We start from the raw sequence: 20,026 nt of genomic DNA on the forward strand, positions 1-20,026 counted from the left end.
CGGTACAATAATATACCAATTAACTGACTATCTGGACAAAAGCAAGTTTATTGTCCCACCCCACAGCAACTATTTCCCTTGGCTTTGCCTCATGAAATAGTTGCTGTCTTGAGGGACAATAAACTTGCTATTGTCCTCATACCCAGTAGATACTAAATAGGCATATAATATCCCATCCACCTCCATTTCATGTTATATAACCTCCAGTTTGTAACCTTCAATTTCACTGTGTAAAGGCAACACAACAGTCAAAGCCGCAAGTTTCACAATTTATTACTGCTTCTCATGTACTTAAAATTAGGGGCCTTAATATTGCTTAGGCCTAAAAAAAAAAAGTTGTGTGTTTTGGGTAACCCGACCTAACCTACAAAAATGGCCCGATCCTCCCATTTTTAGATGCCTGATTTTATCCGACTGTGAATTTTATCTTATTTCCAATAAAAAATACGTTTTTAAATATGAAACAAACAAACATTCTTAGGATTCAGGCAAAAAAAATAGATAAAATAAAAAAAAATCCCCACCTACCTAACCTAATTTTTTCATTAGTGTTACCCTAAACACACTATTTTTTTTTTAGGCCTTACCAATTCCAACAAGAGACATCCCATTAACTATTGATAAACATTAAAATTCATTTCATGAATCTACGCAACACTGGTAAATCTTCAAGTACAGTCACTATCAATTTTACAAAAATATTGACGGTTCTTTATCCGAAACTATTCCTTGTACATGTACCTTTAACTGCTATTAGTACACTAACATTTTATGAAAAGACGGTTTGTCTTAGAATAAGAAAGCTAATGCAATTCTGAGAAAAAGAATACCACATATTGCAAATTCCATTGAGGTTTAATAAAAATATGGCCATTTAAGTGAACCCCCCATTTCCAATTTCCATTAGTAAACACAGATTTACAGGGTTCTCCATAGTAAAACATCTTTACCTGACCTTTTAGAGGTCAACTGTTGTTCAACCACCTTTGAAAAGAAACCTTATTCAATACAACATGCATCTACATTATATAATCATGATAAAAGCTTCACATCACTTAGAAATATCCTTACATGTATACCCCCCCCCCCCCCCCCCATCTTTTGATTTTCATAAAAAGTCATGGTTAAAAATGTTTTACCTAATTTTATGAAACTTATGGCAATTTCCTTGAGTCATATCTCACACATATTTGAAAACAATCATCGATGATTCTAAAATTTGATCCTAATTATTTGTTTATTTTATGATTTACACCATTTTAATTAACAAATAGACAGCTGTCCTGCTTGTGATTTCTTGTTTTTATGAAAAAAAGTAAGCTAACAATCATATTTAGTGAATATCTAATCTATTTTGATTTCTAGTCTCCTTCTAACCATGCTAAAACAGTAAGATACAACCTACAAGTTAGATATCTGCCTTAAATTAAAATAAAATTCAAACACCCAGGTAGGTGGAGACAGAGTTGATTTCCATGAAAAATGTTCAAAATTTGACATGTTTTTTTCCTTTTTTTATGCATACATATACCTTAGAAAGGTAGAAATAGGTTGTTTCTTGTTCATTTCAAAAGTAATTATCATAGCAGATGTTATTTCAAAGTCAAATGTACATTTACATATCCTAAATGTAATCTTAATGCAGACAATTGGATGGGGTGGGGTGGGGGGGGGGGGGGTTCAATTATGTAAACACATCTAAATACCTTTATAAAATAAAAAATAAAGGAAACATAATTGCATACTTTTATTGAAAAACAAATTTTCACAACAATTATGAATTTCTTTAAATAGCCTTAATTTTGTTTTTCATAATTTCTTATCAAACACAAACCACAACATGGGATGATGCTTTCATAAAGTTCCATTATTGTTCATGCATTATCCGATTTAATTTGAATTACCGGTAAAAAGTCTGTAGAACACAAGGAATATGCATGTGGATAGAGGTGACAGGTTAATCTCAAGAGTTGACCCACAAGAATCAACAGGTAAAAGCAATGTGGTGCCATGTCGGAACAAGAGTTCGTTTTGAGCTGAAATAAAAAAAAAAATAATTAGCTGTTTTTACATACATGTACTAGTAATAGCTGTGTTTACATTAACATATGCATATTATTTCTGGAAAAAATACACTGACCATGCAGTGTAATAAGTATTACATATCCCAATACATGACATAACATTTAGGCAGTACAGGATCAAAAATTTGCATATCAAGTCATAATATAATATTAAAAAAAATTCTTAGGTATAGACACTTATTAGATTGAGAGAGAGTTTGAGAGAGAGAGAGAGCTGAGTTTATTTCTTGTAGTGCAACAGTCAAGCATTTCAATTCGAAAATTACAAAGGAATATTACCCATCTGAACAGCGTCAAAGTACATGTATTTCCTTCTGGTATACCATGTTTTATCAATTCTACCGTGTTTTTATTTTGCAAATAAATTTGGCGAGGGTTTTGGTTTCTTTTCTTTTAAATTACATTTTTTTAAAACAATACTATGTGTAATAAGCATAAAACATGTATGAGTAAACTTAATGAAGAATTTTTAATAGATTATTTTTCACAGAATGTGTTACATTACATGTATGTCAATCTTAAGTTTATAAAAGTAGCGTATATTTCGTGCGTCATAAATTGGAAGTTTTAGTAAATATCATTTACTTGCATGGTAGATATATATGTCTAACCCAAATTTTCTTCATAAAGCTACAGCTGTATGTACCACATAATCATATGTTTTGTCACAAGTATACATTTATAAAAAATACCCAAATTCCAACAGTTGAAAGTAACTCGATGAATTTTTCATTCTCTGATAAGTTCATTGTGTTTTGTGCGTGCATATATTATAAGTCTGCTGCAACAGCAGCCAATCAGCGGTAAGCTGAATCCACTAATAAGAAAGTTTGTGGTTTAGGAGCGGGTAAAATTGTTTATGCATAATGTAGCTGACACTGACTTGAATAGATCTGATATATATGTACAAGATGGGAGAAATAATGACAGAACAGACTGGGATTCGAACCTTGCCCTCTGAATCTCTAGTCAAGTGCTCTACCAACTGAGCTACATGTATCTGGCACCGGTATTCAAACCAGTCTGACCGTCACATCCCCCCCCCCCCTTTAAATGATCTTCACCCTCAAAGATCACCCCTGGCTCTTCCCCTGGCAGGAGTTAACCTGTCAGTTCCAGGGGTTGGTTACAACACCAATATTGTATAGGGATGGAACGATCCACCGATGCACCACGGTATTTATTTTGACGATATTTGGATTGTTACATTTACCATTAATACATTACGATACCTATGCGGACTTTTTTTTATTTTCCAAAAATATCTGAGCTTCATATATCGGCTATTTTTAGTCTGCGCGCCTAATATGAGAGTACAAAGATGGCGGAAAACCTCGTTAAGTTGTCAAACCTGTTAGGAAGCTAAATCTGGAGTGTGGACAACTTTTGGATTACTTGTTAATGAAAAAGTAGTGTATATGAGACTTAAGTAATTTGTAAATTGTGCAACGCTCATTTTAAATATATCAAAATAACTTTGGACATGCGGTAATACATCGACAGATTGAATAAATTTTTAACCCTTATTCATGTTTTCATTTAGTTGCAATGTATTGTGATATGTATCGTATCGCATCTCATGTATAGTGATATGTACCGAATCGGCTAAGTACAGAAACGTCCAAGCCTTAATATTGTAACAGGATGGGAGAAATAATGAAGGACCAAACCAGGAATTAAACCTGGTCCCCCTGAATCTCTAGTCAGGTGCTCTACCAACTGAACACTGGTATTTAAACCGGTCTGACCGTCACATATATAAAAAGTTATTTTAAACAATGGTGTTCAATAAAAAATAACACTTGCAACCTTCAGTTTTTGTCTGTAATTAACCAATATTGGCGTGCGATCAGTTATCGTTGAGTACCATTTTTCATCAGTGCATTGTTACGTCATTTTATCAACACATAAAATTATATACGAAAATATGATGTAACATTGCACCAGCGAGAAATGGTCCTTGACAAGAACTGCTGGCATGCCAGTACTGCCAGTAGTCAGATTAAAAAAAGAGAATATAAATGAAAAATTACATTTTAAACATTAACAAGGACAATTCAAGTACATATCAAAACTGCTAAACAAGAAAAATTATGTGAACTGGTAGAGTGGTACGCATAGTTCTAACTTGTAAACTACATGTACAAGTACATGTACCGGTTACCCGTTGGTCTGCTAAACCTCTCTAATGATACATTGATCGGCATCATAAAAATATTAAAGACTTTTTAGTCATGTTTTAACTCTGAAGTCTGAAGTATACAATTTTATTTACTTGATGTTACATGTATGTCTACAGGGTATTTATGTCTACATTTGGAGTCTTCCGCACAAGAATATGATCATATGTTTCTAATTAGACCCTGCTTTGAATTTTGATTTGAAAATTCACAATCTAATTTTTTTTTAAATAGATAAATTTGGTCATCCTTTCCAGTCACCAATGAACCTCGAGCAAGTCTAAACATCCAGTAAACAATGTAAAAAATTACACGTTAGTAAACAAACACCCACACCATAACAAAACATCTAACTCTGTAATTCTTATAAAATTCTTAACCCAGCAAATGTTTAATCATCAAGATATATTTGTAAATTCATACGCGATGGACATATCATAAGAAAATCTATGTACAGTACCAACTACATGTATATTTGTATACTGTATGTATGACTTTCGCCACATGTGGATTTTGTCAATAAATTGAATTGTAATTTACACAAAATTCTGGTAAAAAGGAGAAAAAAACAAGTGAAAGGTACAACATTTGGGATTCAATTCTGTTAAAAGGATTTATATTGTCTGGACTAGAAAAATAACATACATCAGTGACAGTGTGCACGTACTTACATGTACATCTATAGACTAAATGTTAACCAGTTAACATGCTGACATTTTAACCACTATAGACAAGAAACTTTAAAAGGAATAAAAAGCCTCACCTTCTTCAGTAACATCCACATAGATCACACACTTTAATGTCCATCTTTTCCCCTTTATTACTCGTAGCTTATCAACGGCTGATCAATGGAAACATAAACATCCGTCGACATGGTCGACAGAAGTGTGGCTGTCAGAATTTCCTCGTAAACGATTCACACGAGAATATATCCCTCCTTATACAAATATGTAGTATTGTTCCCTGTGCATGTTCATCTGTTTCACAGTAACTTGAAAATGCATGTGTAAACCGAAAAATGCACAACTTATCTTCTGCATTACGCTCTCTCTTTTCTACAATGCCGTTCGTTACTGTTTACATTCGCGGGTCCGCGACAAACATTGCAAACATTTGTTCTGCGTGGCCGATTAGAACGTGTTAAAAAAGTAGTTGAATTCATAAATGATATAGCCTAGATGAAAAAAAAATGAAATTGAATCACAACAATTTATCTAAGACGCAACACAATGTAATGCAGTAAATGCCTGGGCCTTAAAACGGCATTTGTTCGCTTGTGTGTCTATGTAGACAAATTAACTCGTTCATGTACGATTCACGCATATTTGTTTTATGAAATTTGAAAAAAATAGGGCACAGAACTTTTTAAATTTGATACCAAATGACATTATTTAATATATTAACAATAACTGAATTAATTTTTTTTCATAAAATGATAACAATTTTTGCTATCAGAAAAATACGTGTATGAGCTGCTGACCCCTAATTATAGGGGCCAGCCCTTTTTTCTTAATTTTAAATGAAAGCTCTCGTTATTCTTAACAACTTTTGTTCTATATGTATTAACAAATTATTTTTAGTTTAAAGGTTATTATACAAAAAGCAACAAAATTTCAGACCCCCCAAAACCTTAAACTTTACCGGCAAATAGCTTAAAAACTAAAAAACATTTTACCAAAATTTTCATGCCAGCAAAACTGTAAAATGTTACCAACAATTCTGCTAAATTTCATGCAACTATCTTTTGTAGTTCCCGAGATCAACTCTGGACAAAAGACCCCCCAATTTTCAATTAAAGGGCAATAACTCATAACCGGAAGTGAATTTTAAAAATTTGAAAAAAACGTCCCTAGATATTAACATTGTCTACATACCCTGAAAGTTTCATAACAATCAGACAACAAATGTACGAGAAATGGCCTACACAAAATTTGCGGATAAAAAAAAAAAATAATAATAAGAAACAGTAGAATAACAGAAGGGTTTTCCGTTGAAAAACGGAAAACCCTAAAAACCTGAAAAAGAAACATTACAATAATAGAAGGGTCTTCCGCTGAAGACGGAAGACCCTAATAAGAAAAGTGAAAAAGAAACAATAGAATAATAGAAGGGTCTTCCGCTGAAGACGGAAGACCCTAATAAGAAAAGTGAAAAAGAAACATTACAATAATAGAAGGGTCTTCCGCTGAAGACGGAAGACCCTAATAAATGAATGAAGGTCACTATCACCTTCATATGAAGATTTAAGGACGCGCACCCTATTTACACTGTTTCGCAATTATCCACCTTTTCAAAAGGTTTGCCATTTATTAAAATAACTCAGATTTCCATTTCCATAGGGATTCTTTGTATTAAGTTTAGTTAAATGTGACCCGGTGGTTCTAGAATGTGAAACGTTTACATACAGAAGGGCGGATAGACGTACGGACGGAGTCGGACGACAGGTGATCAGAAAATCTCACTTGACCTTCGGTTCAGGTGAGCTTAAATATCACTTGAGCAGACGTGTTTTATACTTCTGAAGCCAATATATGAAGAAAAAAAGTGAGACAAATCTTTCTTCAGCTTCATTGAACTGCTTAGCTTTTGCATGCACAGCTTTATTTGCAATCATTCGCTACCCTTATGCGATTTCAATGCATTTACTTTTAAATCTTATGAAAGCACAAAATGGGAGTTTTCACTATCACCACTCTGTGCAATACGATTTACTAACTAGTACTTCTCAAATATGGATACTTGCAACATGTACTTACCCTTCATTTCTTGATAGTGATTCTCCTCCATGTCCCACAATTTTTGTATTTAAAAACTGCTGCAGCTTTTCTGCCCTGTCTAAATACCGTGAACACTTGTCCCGGATACTGTCTTTTGCCTTTTCACTATGAGCTTCATCTGAAAAAATTCTTCATTATTTTTCAATTTTCATCCATTTATTCAATGATTTTCATCCTACAGTATAGATTGTTAGAAAGTAACTATAAAAATCGACTTCATTCATTATCATACATTTCATGGCAGTTATAAAATATTCCGTTGAGTGTTGATACAGTCGTAAAGCTTCTTCATAATTTTTGTTCTTGTCTTCTTCAACGGCTTTGGTTACTAGCTCTATGGCTTTCTACAAATAAAATAATCACATCTTTAACACTTCTATCAGGTAAATCTTAGTTTTTTTTATATCTATAATTTTTGTTTTAAAATAAAAGCAAAGACGAGAATATAAGTTCCTTGTCAATTCACATAACGCCCAAGGACTAAATTGTTATGATCATGTCATTAAAGCTAAAATATCACATGCTTATTATTGAACTTAAACACGACCTCTATTTATTTGCATTGCATACAGTGAAGAAAACTAAACTTTACAATCTTTGTTTTTAAAATTAAAGTTAACATGTCGTTTTTGAAAAAATATCAAATGCAAATTATAGGACTTTAATTTCCATTTATAAACATTGCACACAGTAAAGTACTCTGTAATTAAAGTGTATTGCAAAGATGATAGATATTTTTATGACAGTTTAAACATCTTGAAGCAAAAAGAAAAAAAATGCTTTTCCTCACAAATCAACGATACAGAAATGATACTCACAGTAACAAATTTTAAATGCTCATATTAAATTCTACATGGCCTTAAAATTGATTTTTTTTTTCTAAACCATGTAATAAAATTTAACTTCATCAGTGCAAGAGGAGTACAGAAGATATATATTTTACTACATTTTTGGTGTGTTTTTGTGAAAAGTGAAAATTCTAAATTCTTCTTTTACGAAACAAGCATTTGTAAAACTATATTCAATTTTACGTAATATATAATTAAATTAATCTTAATAAAAACCGTGGTTGGTTACATGTTCTGCAAATACTTCCTCTTTTATTGAACTGTACCTGTAATGTACTGCTTGGAGACTTTGGTGTTAATTTAGCTTGCAATTCTTGTTTGTTTTCCCTATGATAAAATAAAAACAAGTGATCAAGTTCATTTCCCAGCTCTCCAGTATTACTTGACATGCTACACACGATGCAAATAATGAAATAATGGGCATTTAGTCCAGAAACATTATGAAATAAATATTCCCTTCGAATATGCACATCTGAACTGAATTACAGTTCAAAGTGTTCACCCAAAATGTTTTCGACGACACAAAATAAATGAAACGGAAATTTGATTCAGATATTATGATGCCTGTTTCTATTGGATGTTGCATGAGGAAGTGCCTAATGTGACGATAATGCAAACACCTCTGATATGACACACCAAGAGAATCAAGCTAGTAAATTAAATTAACCACTCTAACCACGGAAAGCATCCGTCGGCCTTTTTGTTGGGGTAGATAATTTTCACTTATCTATCAATCGATTCAGAACGATATAGCATTTGCATAATGAGATCTGGTCGTTTACTGGATATCACTTCTGGTTAGATTGCATTTAGCCCAGATCTTTCGGGTTGTTTAGGGTTGCAAAGGGAAAGGACGTACTTTTTATAGCAAAGAAAGTGATCTTAAAAAAACTTGTTTCTGATTGCTAAATATTATGAACAATATCGATAAAATCAACAGTAAATTAAAAAGTGAGTACATCGTGAGAATGAAAAAAGACAACAACAAACTGTCAACCATCTCAAAAATTCATAAAATGAAATACAAATTCAAAGCAGATCATCATGGGCCTCTAAAAAGATAGAGGTAGGATCAGGTGCCTAGGAGGAGTAAGCATCCTCTGCTGACCAGTCACACCCGCCGTGTGCTCTTTGTCGTAATTTAAAAAAACTGGAAAAGTCCGAAGACAATTAGGTGAATAATTATGATCTAACAATCAGTATGAAAAACGTTAGTCAACGTGCGACCCAGTGGAAGATTGTATTTGCTGACAAGGTCAGTGAATCGAGCATTGACTTACGAAAAGATGACTTCAAACGAAACTTGATAGTCCTGTTTTATCAAATTGTTATCAGTAGCTTGCCTCGCCTTAGAAACTTCATACAAAAAGCATGCCCTTGTTTATCGAAATGGATATTGATGGTAACCTAACAGCAAAACTTTATGATAAACGCGATGACTTCAATTTTTCTATCGTCAACTCTGTTCTGGCTCTTTCTAAATTGATCAACGGCTTTTTCAAGCTAAAAAAAAACCCAATTGTGGCCTCACCCTATTCCCGGGAGAAATGATTTAAAGGAGCATGGTCACGATTGTGGTCAAATTCTACTTTTCTGTTTTCATTATTTACAATGCTTAACGAAAGCGTTTCTACTGCCAGGGAATCATATGCATGAAATAAACAATTAAACTACCTTATCCACACAATCACTGCTTTTCTGACCAATTTTTTTTTAATGTATAGAAATTCGAACAAAATTTCATTAATTCTTTATAATTATCTCCCTTTAGTAGAGGATCTAGCCCTTTATTCATAACCAATTCATAACCAATTTAAATTCCCATTACCTAATGATGCTCTGTTGTACTCAACTTGTATCTAGGCCAAGTTATTATAAGTAAAATCGGTGTATACAATTTAAATTGTATATCATTTCATCAAAGTGAAATCATCGCCAGAATAAAAAAAATGGGCCCTTATAACAAAAATCACAATGACCTCTCAGAATTTATGGATGCCGTTTGATTTCTGTCCTTACATATTTGAAATATATCATATCAATTATGAATATATTAATGGTTATTTTATTTTTTTAATTACATTTTTAATAAATGTAGCGTATTCTAAATACCGACATAGCGTATGTATCTGTAACCCTGTATAAGGCAAAAATTACGGCATGGGCGATTTGACATTATCATCAAGTGTAGTGCATAAACGATATTGCGGACTGAAAAAAATGTATTAATGACCTTAACAAAAAATAAATTACATGTGAAATGTTTCATCGTGACCTCTCTTAAAATGACTGACCACGTTAAGTAATTAAATAGGCCCGCGTGTTAGAAATATCGTTATTTTAGTGCACCCGTGAAAGGTGTTAGCTGATTTCACGCAATTTTTCTTGCATAAAATGTGCAAGGTGTAATTTTGTTATGTTTGAACACATTCTTTAATTTAACCGTTGTAAAATTGTTGACATTTGATTGAAGATTATTGACATGCAAAAAATGACGTCATAATCGCACTTGATTTCAAACAGCGAGGAGATTCCCGAAAGTGACGGAGTTAGGGAAGTGACGGAGTTAGGGGGCAATGCGAAACTAAATTTGATATTGCTTATGAAATCGGCGAGGTGGTTCTGGAGAAGAAGTCAAACATGTAAAAAAAAATATATACAGAATGACGGATGGACGCCAATCCAGAATGATCAGGATAGCTCACGTGCACTTTAACAATGAGGACATTCCACCGAGGGGCCAAGATTCGCAATATTAACGACGCTTTACACATTTTTTTCTGTATGACAGAAAAATCTCACAATGCTGTCTTACACTGGACAAATTGATCTCACACCGGTTATAATGTGAGAATAATAGAAGCATTCAATATGACGGGTGTTATAGATGGTGAAAATTTTACGAAGGCACAAGGTTCATGGTCTATGAGTAGGCTTTGTTGAGTTCAAGACCGAGAATCTTGGCTCCGAATTTCACGGTATCGGGTTCATTCGCCCTATCTACCTGTTTGCCTGAGTCCATTCGCCCAGATTGTCTTCGCCATCATTATCGTTCGTCTTTGTTCGATCCATATTCCGTTCCATTATCTATATTGTCTATACTTTACTGTATTAAAACTGCGGATTCTTTGAGGAGTCCATTACTTCAACCATTCAGGCATTTCAAAAAAACAAAACTAAATCCGGTTTGACTCTGGTCGCGCTCCATTGATCTGTTCCAAACACTCTCGCGCAATGTAAATAAGGTAAACAGATCACTTCGTTAGCCAAGTGTGACTCTCCACTGTGTTTCTCTATTTAATAGCCTTGGTAAGCGAAGATAATGTTCCTATATTGCTTTTGATAAAATCAATAATATTTTTCGTCAATAATTCTTTTTTCTTAAACATTAGGAATTTATACAGAATACAGAATATGTTGATTCTTATTGTAAAACAATACACTTTTGTGTAATTTCAAAACCTATTTTAGATAAAACAATTGCTTAATTTGCGCGGACCAAATGTTCAGAACTATGATATATAATTATATGGCCGAGATTTTAAGTTTTAAAGAAGCAAATTCCTTATGAAATTAAAGAATTTCTGCCAATATGCAGATCTAAAAGTTATGTTCTTACTACCAACAAAGTTTCTTTAAAACGTAAACATCGTTTATACAGTTTCCTGACCAAAACAACAGGACAGATGGGTCAGAAACATTGCACCCTGGTAACTTGTTGCCGGGGTATAACTTAAGAAGGCCTAATACACCTCATGTAAAACGGGTTACAACTACGGAAATGCAAGCAAATTAGTCTTGCAAATGTTTATTACATCATTTCAGCACAATACCATACTTATAGTGGTAAATGTAAAAGGGAACATTCATATACCATTAGGCTTGTAATGCAACATACAGCTTCTGCACCAATCCTTTAAAACTGTGATTCCTATGTTCTATGTACAGTCAAACAAAAGCAATATGAGCCATTCATGATCAACAGAATGGATAGGATCAAATGAAGAAGACTCTCAGAAGTAAGAATGAAAATTTTAAACAAGAATATTCAAAATATCACATGTATTTCATGTATTCTTTTTTGTCACAGCATTATTAGTCCAGCTCAATGACAAACATGGTATTATGGGGTCTATAAAAAATATCCAAGTCATAAGCAATTCAGCTCTCTACACTAAATAAGATATTTTGTGTACAGACAGTCCAGTATTGTAGATCAGATTAGTCTCCTGTTGCCATTTAGCTTTTTTGCACCAAAGGAATCGAAAACACTAGGCTTTATCTTGGATCTCTTTTCCCATAATCACAGAATTCTTCAAATTTCTTTAATTCTGCTTTAGTCACTGTAGGTTTAGACGTCGTTCATGACTTCAAAATATCAGACTGTAAAAGAAACCAACAAATACAAAAATTGTGATAGAAACTGAATATATTCAAACAGTGTAATGAATGCTTAGTTATTCAATAGTAATATAATAATAATAAAATTCAGAGTGTGTTTAAATTGTGCATTTAATTTCATTTAAACAGATAAAAATGAAACTTGGTGTGGTGATATCTCAATTTAATAAAACTAACCATAAATATCAAAGGTTCCAGAAATGTTTTTTCATCGACATCTGCCAAGATCATCTCTAAGGCCCCGGGGGATCCAGGACAACAAGGGGTCAAAAGGTCATTCACTTTTACATTTGGGTCGTCTCGGGCTAGACCTGGCACCTAAACAAGCAAGTCATAATAAAAGCAATAGGTCATCTAGCATCTTAGTAAACAAGTCATTTCGTGATGAGGCACATATTCTGAAATATTATACTCACTCGTCTAAGGTATGTAGGTGTGTGGCAGTCACGAGTTTCCTTACAGGCTGCATCAGAGCATCAAAGGTATTTCCAAAATGAATTTAATACTTCTGTTCTTGCAGGGGCTTCAGGTAAGGGAATGTAAATTCTCTTTACAAAACTGAAAAAGAAAAGATAGTCCACAATTTCTTTCAAAACGATTGATGCTACTTTTAATCATACAATCACGGTATTGCAATATCCAAATGATGTGAGATACTTAAGAACGGATAAAACCTTGTTACAATGTTGGTTTCTACAAAACTACGCGAAATTACTCATCTATTACCAATCAAATACTACACGCTACCCCAGAAGTAGAAAGTGCTGCACATCATGAATAACAGGGTTTGCATGAAAAATACAAAAAATTTTTTGTTATTAAAGGGGATATCAAATCCCAAAAAATTATTGCATCCGAATTTCCTGCTAGTATGCACATATTTACTTTTGTCTTTCACAAATAAATAATAAATTCCAAAAGTGCCAAAATTCGCCAATACAATATACATCCCATGTAACTTGTTGCACAGAATTTTATGAAACTATATAGGTATTAAGGACTTAATATGTATATATATGTAATACATCTATATATTTAGTCCTTTGATACCTATATAGTTTCACGAAATTCTGTGCAGCGAGTTACATGGGATGAGCAGCCATCGTGTACATTCGAGAAGGAAGTTATCAACATTCCTTTAACTCGCTTGTTTCTGTCCACAACCGAGCAAAACTGTTAAAAAAAAATAAAAAAGCACCAAATGTGTGGCTCTACATGTTTTGTGTGCAAAATATGCATACGAGAACAGAATTAATGCTATTTTCAATCAGTAAGAACTGCGCGGATACAGATTTAAATTCAGTATTTAAAAATCTGGAGTCGGTCACTTGCGCCACTCTACAACCATTTGTTGAGAAAAAGGTCAAAGCTTGTTCATTTAGGTTGTAACTCTGTTTCAAATAGGGTACCCTGTTCTAAAAATGGGTCTCAATAATAATTATTCTCGAGAGATATATTTTTCTGTGTATATGGAGGTATATTAAAGTTATATTTTTATTGAAAAACAAATTATACTTTCTATAAATAGAAGTAAACAAAAAGTTTACAGTCCTCATTATTAAATTTTAAAAAGGCTTTTAACATCAACAATTAATTTTTATGTCCTCTTCCATTTAAAGAAAGTGACCATGAAAAAATAATCGAGGTCTCAATTTTGTCGGTTTGTTGTCTATATAAGACAATAAATTTTTTGACCCATATTCCACTTCTAAAAAGAATTTACTTTAATTTATACTTAACAAATGAAAAAAACAAACTTGGCACTGTTATAGAAATGTTCGTCACAATCAACACAAATTGTTTTGAATTGACATTTATATTTTTTCTATGAAATTATAACGTCAATGTGCCTCAATGAACAGAGGCGTTCTAAGTATAGACTAGATTTTTTATATATAAAAGATTCCATTCCGACAGATAAAAATAGAGCACCATAATTTGAAGCAAATGTACATCTTTAAACAGTTGTAGAGAGGAGACCAATGAAGTCCTTTAATATTTTTTCAGATATTTAAATCTTCAAAATAAGTCTGCAACTGCGCAGTTCTAAAGCTGTTCTCGGTGTTTAAAAAAGAGGAAAAATGAAATATTAAAAAAAATGTGCAAACAACAAAACTATTATACGACGATCAAAATGAGTCGAAATTTGCGCAATTACATTGACAGACAAGTCGATGAGCATGGTAAAAAGACTTTGTTTGGTTTTGTCCTTCTAATAAGGTGACATACGACAATAATTCGCTAAAAAATGTATAACGAATATACAACGCACTGAACAACTTAAGACAAGAAAATAACACCCATTGAATCCTGGTGTAGTTGGCATAGTTTTTTTTAACACATTTGGTTGTAGAAATGTATTTCATGATGATTCTTTTATCATAACAAAACTACCTCTATGCAGATATATAATATTCAGATTTTTGGAACTTGTTATGATCAACCAATTAATCAAAGCAATCTCTACACTGAGACGCGATTAACGTAGTACTCACGTTTTGGTGACGAAAGGCACTCCATTGGCATTAAAACTTCGTTTCACTGAATTCAGCCATGTGTTGCACGGAGGAAATTTTACAAATAAAAGCGTGAAGTCAAAGTGTGAAGCGGCTCTGTTTTTTCCACATCTACAGTAACACATGGACATAAATAGGGACGAGGCTGTTATAGCTGAGGGCGAGACTCTTCTCTCATGTTGAAGCAGTGTAGACGTTCTGTATACTTGCCAATTTCTGCGCTATCAATTAATCTACTAAAATTATACATTTGTTTTCGGTAAATATAGATATATAAACCTTAAATTTTATGTTTAAAATAGATTAAACAAGAATACCAAAATGAACATTGTATCATAAAAAGTGTAATGGCGCTGTGTTTGACACTATCCTGAGAGATCCCGCTATTGGGCGTGGTCCCTGCTAGGGGGTGTCGGTTTTTATTTCTCGAAACGCGACGGGTCCTTTGATATGGACACTTCACAATGTCACCAGATCTACAACTGATGCATCGCCCGCCAGTTCGCCATTACGAAAAGTGTCTTACAGACGCTTGCAAGGTTAGACATACATAAATAACGTCTGCCATGTGTAGCCCCTCCAGAAAAGATAGGTGTTCGTTTTTGTGGCACATTTTCAATTATCAATATAGGTAAAAGTATTTCATATTCAAAATATAATCAGTATTTTAAGAATTTCAAATTGCAAAAAATTGGCAATGAAAGGCATCATTCAAATTGTCGTATGAAATAAATAAATAAATAAATAAACAAACAAATAAATAAATACAAAGAGTAGTAGATGACTTTCTGGTAGTGTTTATATACACCACTTTACCTTGAAATGGTTTCTCAAATCAGCAGAAAATGATTTTATTACTAAATATAGCATAATGCAAAAGGAAATTTAAAAAAAAATCAACCATGTAAAACAAGCATTTTCTTATCTAAAAAAATGAGTTTCAACAATTTAAATCAGTAAATATTGACAAAAGCCTCAGACGGATTTGTTCTCGGATTCTGCAAAACTTAAAATACTGTGCCATATGTATAATGATATTCAACCAAATCGATTACGGATTTTATTACTGGTTACTATCGTTTTGACGAGTAACTGGTAAACCGGTTACAGATTGCCATCCTTATGAAAAACAAATTCACAATCCTCACAATCTTGTGACGCCTTGATGTAGCGGGCTATCTCAATCAATGGGAATCTGAAACATTACGTCCAAAACTCTTGTGAATAAAAAAAAAAGCATTTTAAAAATGTCATCACTAACGAGAAAGGCCTAAAGAAATGCAATTAAACAACTACAGCAAACACGTGTTTAATGTTTGCCACGATATCTGTCTTTAAGCAAGAGCGTAGTTTTAACTGAAAAGAGAAAGATACACATCATAGATACCAATGACCAAAATATTAGAGGATTAAAGATGTGTATTATAAGGTAAAGACTAGATTTCAAAATATATTTTTTACTTTGCATTTTTAAATCGTGAACACAATACATAAGGTATAGTAGAAAAAGTCCTCATACACACAACACTCCTGGATTGCTACAAATAAATTAAAAGTAATGTAATAAATTACGATTACATTAGATTTTAAAAGTAATAGATTACAATTTAAGCTGATTACATCAATTTTTAAAAGTAGTCGTATGCATTAGATTGCTTTTCCTTTCTGTAATTATAATTACTTATGCATACTTTATATTACATTATTAATTTTTAGTGATTTCCTTGATAAATGCTTAATGTTTTAAATAGAAACTATGCATTTTGACATAACACTTTTGAAATTAATTTCATTTTGATAGGTTTTTTTTATTACAATTCATTATTTTCAGTGTTTGAGGCACTTTGTCTTATTTTGGCTTTTTAAATATAATACGGTCAACGCGGTTTGCATATTTACCGTGAGTACACCGTGGCGATTGTGTAGAAGTATGAAGGTATGTATAAAACTCTCTTACTTTTAATTGTTATATCTGTACAATGAAAAAAAAAAGGAAATTCATCTCCTATCCCATTATAGTTACATATGGTACGTATTCAGTTTTTACAAGGTATATTATACCAACTCCCTCGTTCTACAGGCAGTTTTACATTACCTTTTCTTTTTTTAAAGTACAAAAACATTTTAATATTTAAAAGGCATATACAGTAAGTATTTTTCCAAGAATATCATGGTTAAAACTTCCATAGTTAATAACTTTGCAGGAATTATGCACTTCTTTATTCCATGATTGCTTGAATTGGTTTAGGAGTATATGAAAAACAGTTTTCTTAAGCCACTGGATATTAACATTTTATTGTTACAAAATAAAAGATAGACCACAGTCATTCAATATTTAATTCAATTGACATATTATATTTTCTACATTTACCTATTAAACTATACATATCTTCAATAGCCTTTTCACAGAGTTCTTTCATATTGAGATTGAATGATCTATTTTTTACAAAAACGTACTTCGTGGTATTTAAAATTATATACAATTTCTAGGCTATTGTCTCCGTACTTTAATGAATAGTCTACATTGGATCTACCTTTGTGAAATATAACAATTTTTGTTATTTTAGGTGCCAGCTTTTACAATATCTTTGAAAAACATCAAGTTGTTGTTGAAGATCATCACGAGTTTCTGATAATATTGTATCATCTGCATAAAATAGTACAACAAGTCTTAGAAACAAATTACATTTGTATAATTCTAATTGATATACGATAGTGATGTCAAACCTTTTACATCATTTGTTGATAAAAATCCTTCTAAATCATTAAAATAGAGTGCAAATAAAAAATGTGATAAATTTTTCCCTTTTCTATCAACCACTGTACAAGGAAAGATATCAGAGGTTAAACCCTTGGCAGTTACACAAGATTTAATTCCCTTATTCATACAGTTTATAGAAACTATTTCCGCATTTAGGAAACCAAAATTTATAATTTCATAGATATGATATTTAACCCTTTGGCTTTCCGCATCTTTCATCATATTATATTCTATTCTTTCTGCAGTGTATATATATATATATATATATATATATATATATATATATATATATATATATATATATAATGCAATTCAATTCTATCACAAGAATACCATACATAACCAGATGTTTATATGCAATCAGATCAGTATTTTAGACCAGATAAGAGTCCTGTTTATATTTTGGTTTACACACACTAAAGACCAAAAAAAAACAAGAACACTGGGAGATCTATGGCCCCTTCCTATCACAGAATATCCTAATTAAATTGCTAAAAATCAGCGGTGAAATCTTCCAGTTTCTTTAAGTCTGCTGCATTCAGTGAAGGTTTGGATGTGGCTAAAGCCATCAACATATCAGACTGTGAAAAAAAAACTTTAAATGTAGTTTAAACTGCATATAACAAAACAGTGTAATTAATACATAACTCCTCCATTTTCATTTTCACAATTCTAATAGTTCACTGCAGAGTGTGTTTAAAACATACTATTGATACAATGGGCTCTAAAACTTTATTTTCATCAACTTCTGTCCAGGTCATTTCCATGGCTCCGGGGGCATTAGGAGAACAAGGGGTCCAAAGGTCATCCACTATAACATTGGGGTCATCTCGTGCTGGACCTCGCACCTGAACAACAAGTTAATATACATGTAAACAAAACTAAGTTAATATGATATTTATAAAACAAAATTTCATCATAAATTAGAATTATGTTGTTGCTTTGCTGGCGATACGCATGGTGAGAACCATGAGTAGTAAGTATAAATCAAAGTACTGAAGTACTGACAGGAGTTGATTTCATCGAATATTTTTTTTTCTTTTAATCAACGAAATGTAATTCCGCATGGCAAATACTCGCTTATTCATATTTGCATTACGCACATTTTTATAATATGAATTTCCGGGCTTTTCCGACAATTTTAAGAATTCTGGGAAAATACTATTTAAATTAGTTTGCGTAATATTTAAAGATAGAATTCAATCCATCAAAGTGTGTGTCAGTATTGGGAATATTTATTGAAAATCGTATGGATCCAAGCAATATTTAACTCTAGTCTCGTTTAAGGGGGTGTGCGGCTATCTTGTACATTTGAGAATAAGAATGTAAACATTTCTTGAACTGGCTTGTTTCTGTCCGAAACTGGACAAAACTGTTGCCAAAAGATATAAAAGCCATAAATATGAAGTTCTACATGTCATTTTGTTTGAAAAGTATACATACAAGAACAGGACAATGCCTTTTTAATCACTCAAAACAGCTGTCGAACTGCGCAGCTACAGACTTATTTTGAAGAATTGAAAATCTGGGAAAATATGAAGGGGATTCCCCTCTATAACCATTTGTTGAGAAAAAGTTTGATCTTTATCAGTCGGCATATGATCTTTTTTTAGAACAAGAAACATCCAGTCTACTAGACTTTGATCCGTGCGTGCACGGGTTGACATTGCATATGATATGTGCCTAGATTTCAATTTGTCTTGTATGGTTGTTTATTGGATATACAGTACTGATCAGACCCAACCTAACACCAGAGTAAACCCCAACCAAACCCCGGGTTTACTTTTTGGGTTTACTCTGGGTTTACTTTTTGAAAATTTGGGTCCATTCGGGGTTTACTTTGGGTTTACTCGGGGTTTACTTTGGGTTTACTTTGAAATTGCTTTTGAGGTCAACTGTATGCACTGAAGTGTGAAGCAGACTAGTATTTTATCTTACCATTCTACTGCCTGTAATTCCTACCCTTTGTATATTCCGAATACACAGTTAGCGTCTGCTTTAAGGGGTATACTTCTGACTTGGTTTACTCTCTGTGTCCACTCTGGGTTTATGGGGTCCACTCTAGTAAACCCGAAGTAAACCCAGAAAATAAACCCAGGGTTTAGTTGGGGTTTACTTTCTGTTAGGTTGGGTCTGATCGGTACTGTACCCTGCCAGTGTAGTGGTTGTCATATTATTCTTGTTCAAAACGCGTTTCTACAAGTCTTTTTGTCCAAGGTTACCCCTTCAGCATTTCACCTATTTACATATGTAATTTTTATTTAATTTTGTGTGATTATTCATTTTTTGTCGCTTTTGAAGTAAAAACAAAGATGAATACTGATCAATTGAATTTAAAACAAGAGGTCTACGGGAGCCTGAGCAACAACAGACATAATAAAATCCGCCTTATGGGGTCATCAACAAAATATCTGAGCAATGTCGTATAATAGATCGTGTATAAAAAAAATTTCCCATGC

The 20,026-nt window shown here is 32.8% G+C and overlaps 2 protein-coding genes and 2 long non-coding RNA genes across 5 annotated transcripts in view; all 4 read right to left on the minus strand.

Moving 5' to 3' along the window:
• LOC128190147 (vacuolar protein sorting-associated protein 4A-like) overlaps nucleotides 1-11,031 on the minus strand; it is an 82,672-nt gene extending 71,641 nt beyond the window's left edge. The window contains exons 1-4 of the mRNA XM_052862064.1: nucleotides 10,894-11,031; nucleotides 8,156-8,216; nucleotides 7,274-7,385; nucleotides 7,021-7,159 (exon numbers count right to left, since the gene is read on the minus strand). Coding sequence (XP_052718024.1) covers nucleotides 7,021-7,159; nucleotides 7,274-7,385; nucleotides 8,156-8,216; nucleotides 10,894-10,973 — 392 coding nt within the window. The 5' untranslated portion in view covers nucleotides 10,974-11,031. The remainder of the gene's footprint in view (nucleotides 1-7,020; nucleotides 7,160-7,273; nucleotides 7,386-8,155; nucleotides 8,217-10,893) is intronic.
• On the minus strand, nucleotides 1,734-5,899 carry LOC128190149 (uncharacterized). The gene is made up of 2 exons (XR_008244327.1): nucleotides 5,028-5,899; nucleotides 1,734-2,036 (listed from the first exon to the last, which is right to left on the minus strand). It is a non-coding gene; the product is annotated as an uncharacterized LOC128190149 (long non-coding RNA).
• Nucleotides 11,032-11,693: 662 nt separating the features above from the next.
• On the minus strand, nucleotides 11,694-15,004 carry LOC128190150 (uncharacterized). 2 transcript variants are annotated; one of them, XR_008244328.1, is made up of 4 exons: nucleotides 14,786-15,004; nucleotides 12,707-12,848; nucleotides 12,468-12,608; nucleotides 11,694-12,272 (listed from the first exon to the last, which is right to left on the minus strand). It is a non-coding gene; the product is annotated as an uncharacterized LOC128190150 (long non-coding RNA). The 2 variants fall into 2 exon arrangements; XR_008244329.1 differs by lacking the exon at nucleotides 14,786-15,004 and adding an exon at nucleotides 13,341-13,454.
• Nucleotides 15,005-17,085: 2,081 nt separating this feature from the next.
• LOC128190143 (vacuolar protein sorting-associated protein 4B-like) overlaps nucleotides 17,086-20,026 on the minus strand; it is a 28,347-nt gene continuing 25,406 nt past the window's right edge. The window contains exons 11-12 of the mRNA XM_052862060.1: nucleotides 18,275-18,415; nucleotides 17,086-18,148 (exon numbers count right to left, since the gene is read on the minus strand). Of these exons, the coding sequence (XP_052718020.1) occupies nucleotides 18,059-18,148; nucleotides 18,275-18,415 (231 nt within the window). The 3' untranslated portion in view covers nucleotides 17,086-18,058. The remainder of the gene's footprint in view (nucleotides 18,149-18,274; nucleotides 18,416-20,026) is intronic.

The sequence above is a fragment of the Crassostrea angulata genome, chromosome 6, assembly GCF_025612915.1.
Source record: "Crassostrea angulata isolate pt1a10 chromosome 6, ASM2561291v2, whole genome shotgun sequence".
NCBI lineage: Eukaryota > Metazoa > Mollusca > Bivalvia > Ostreida > Ostreidae > Magallana > Magallana angulata.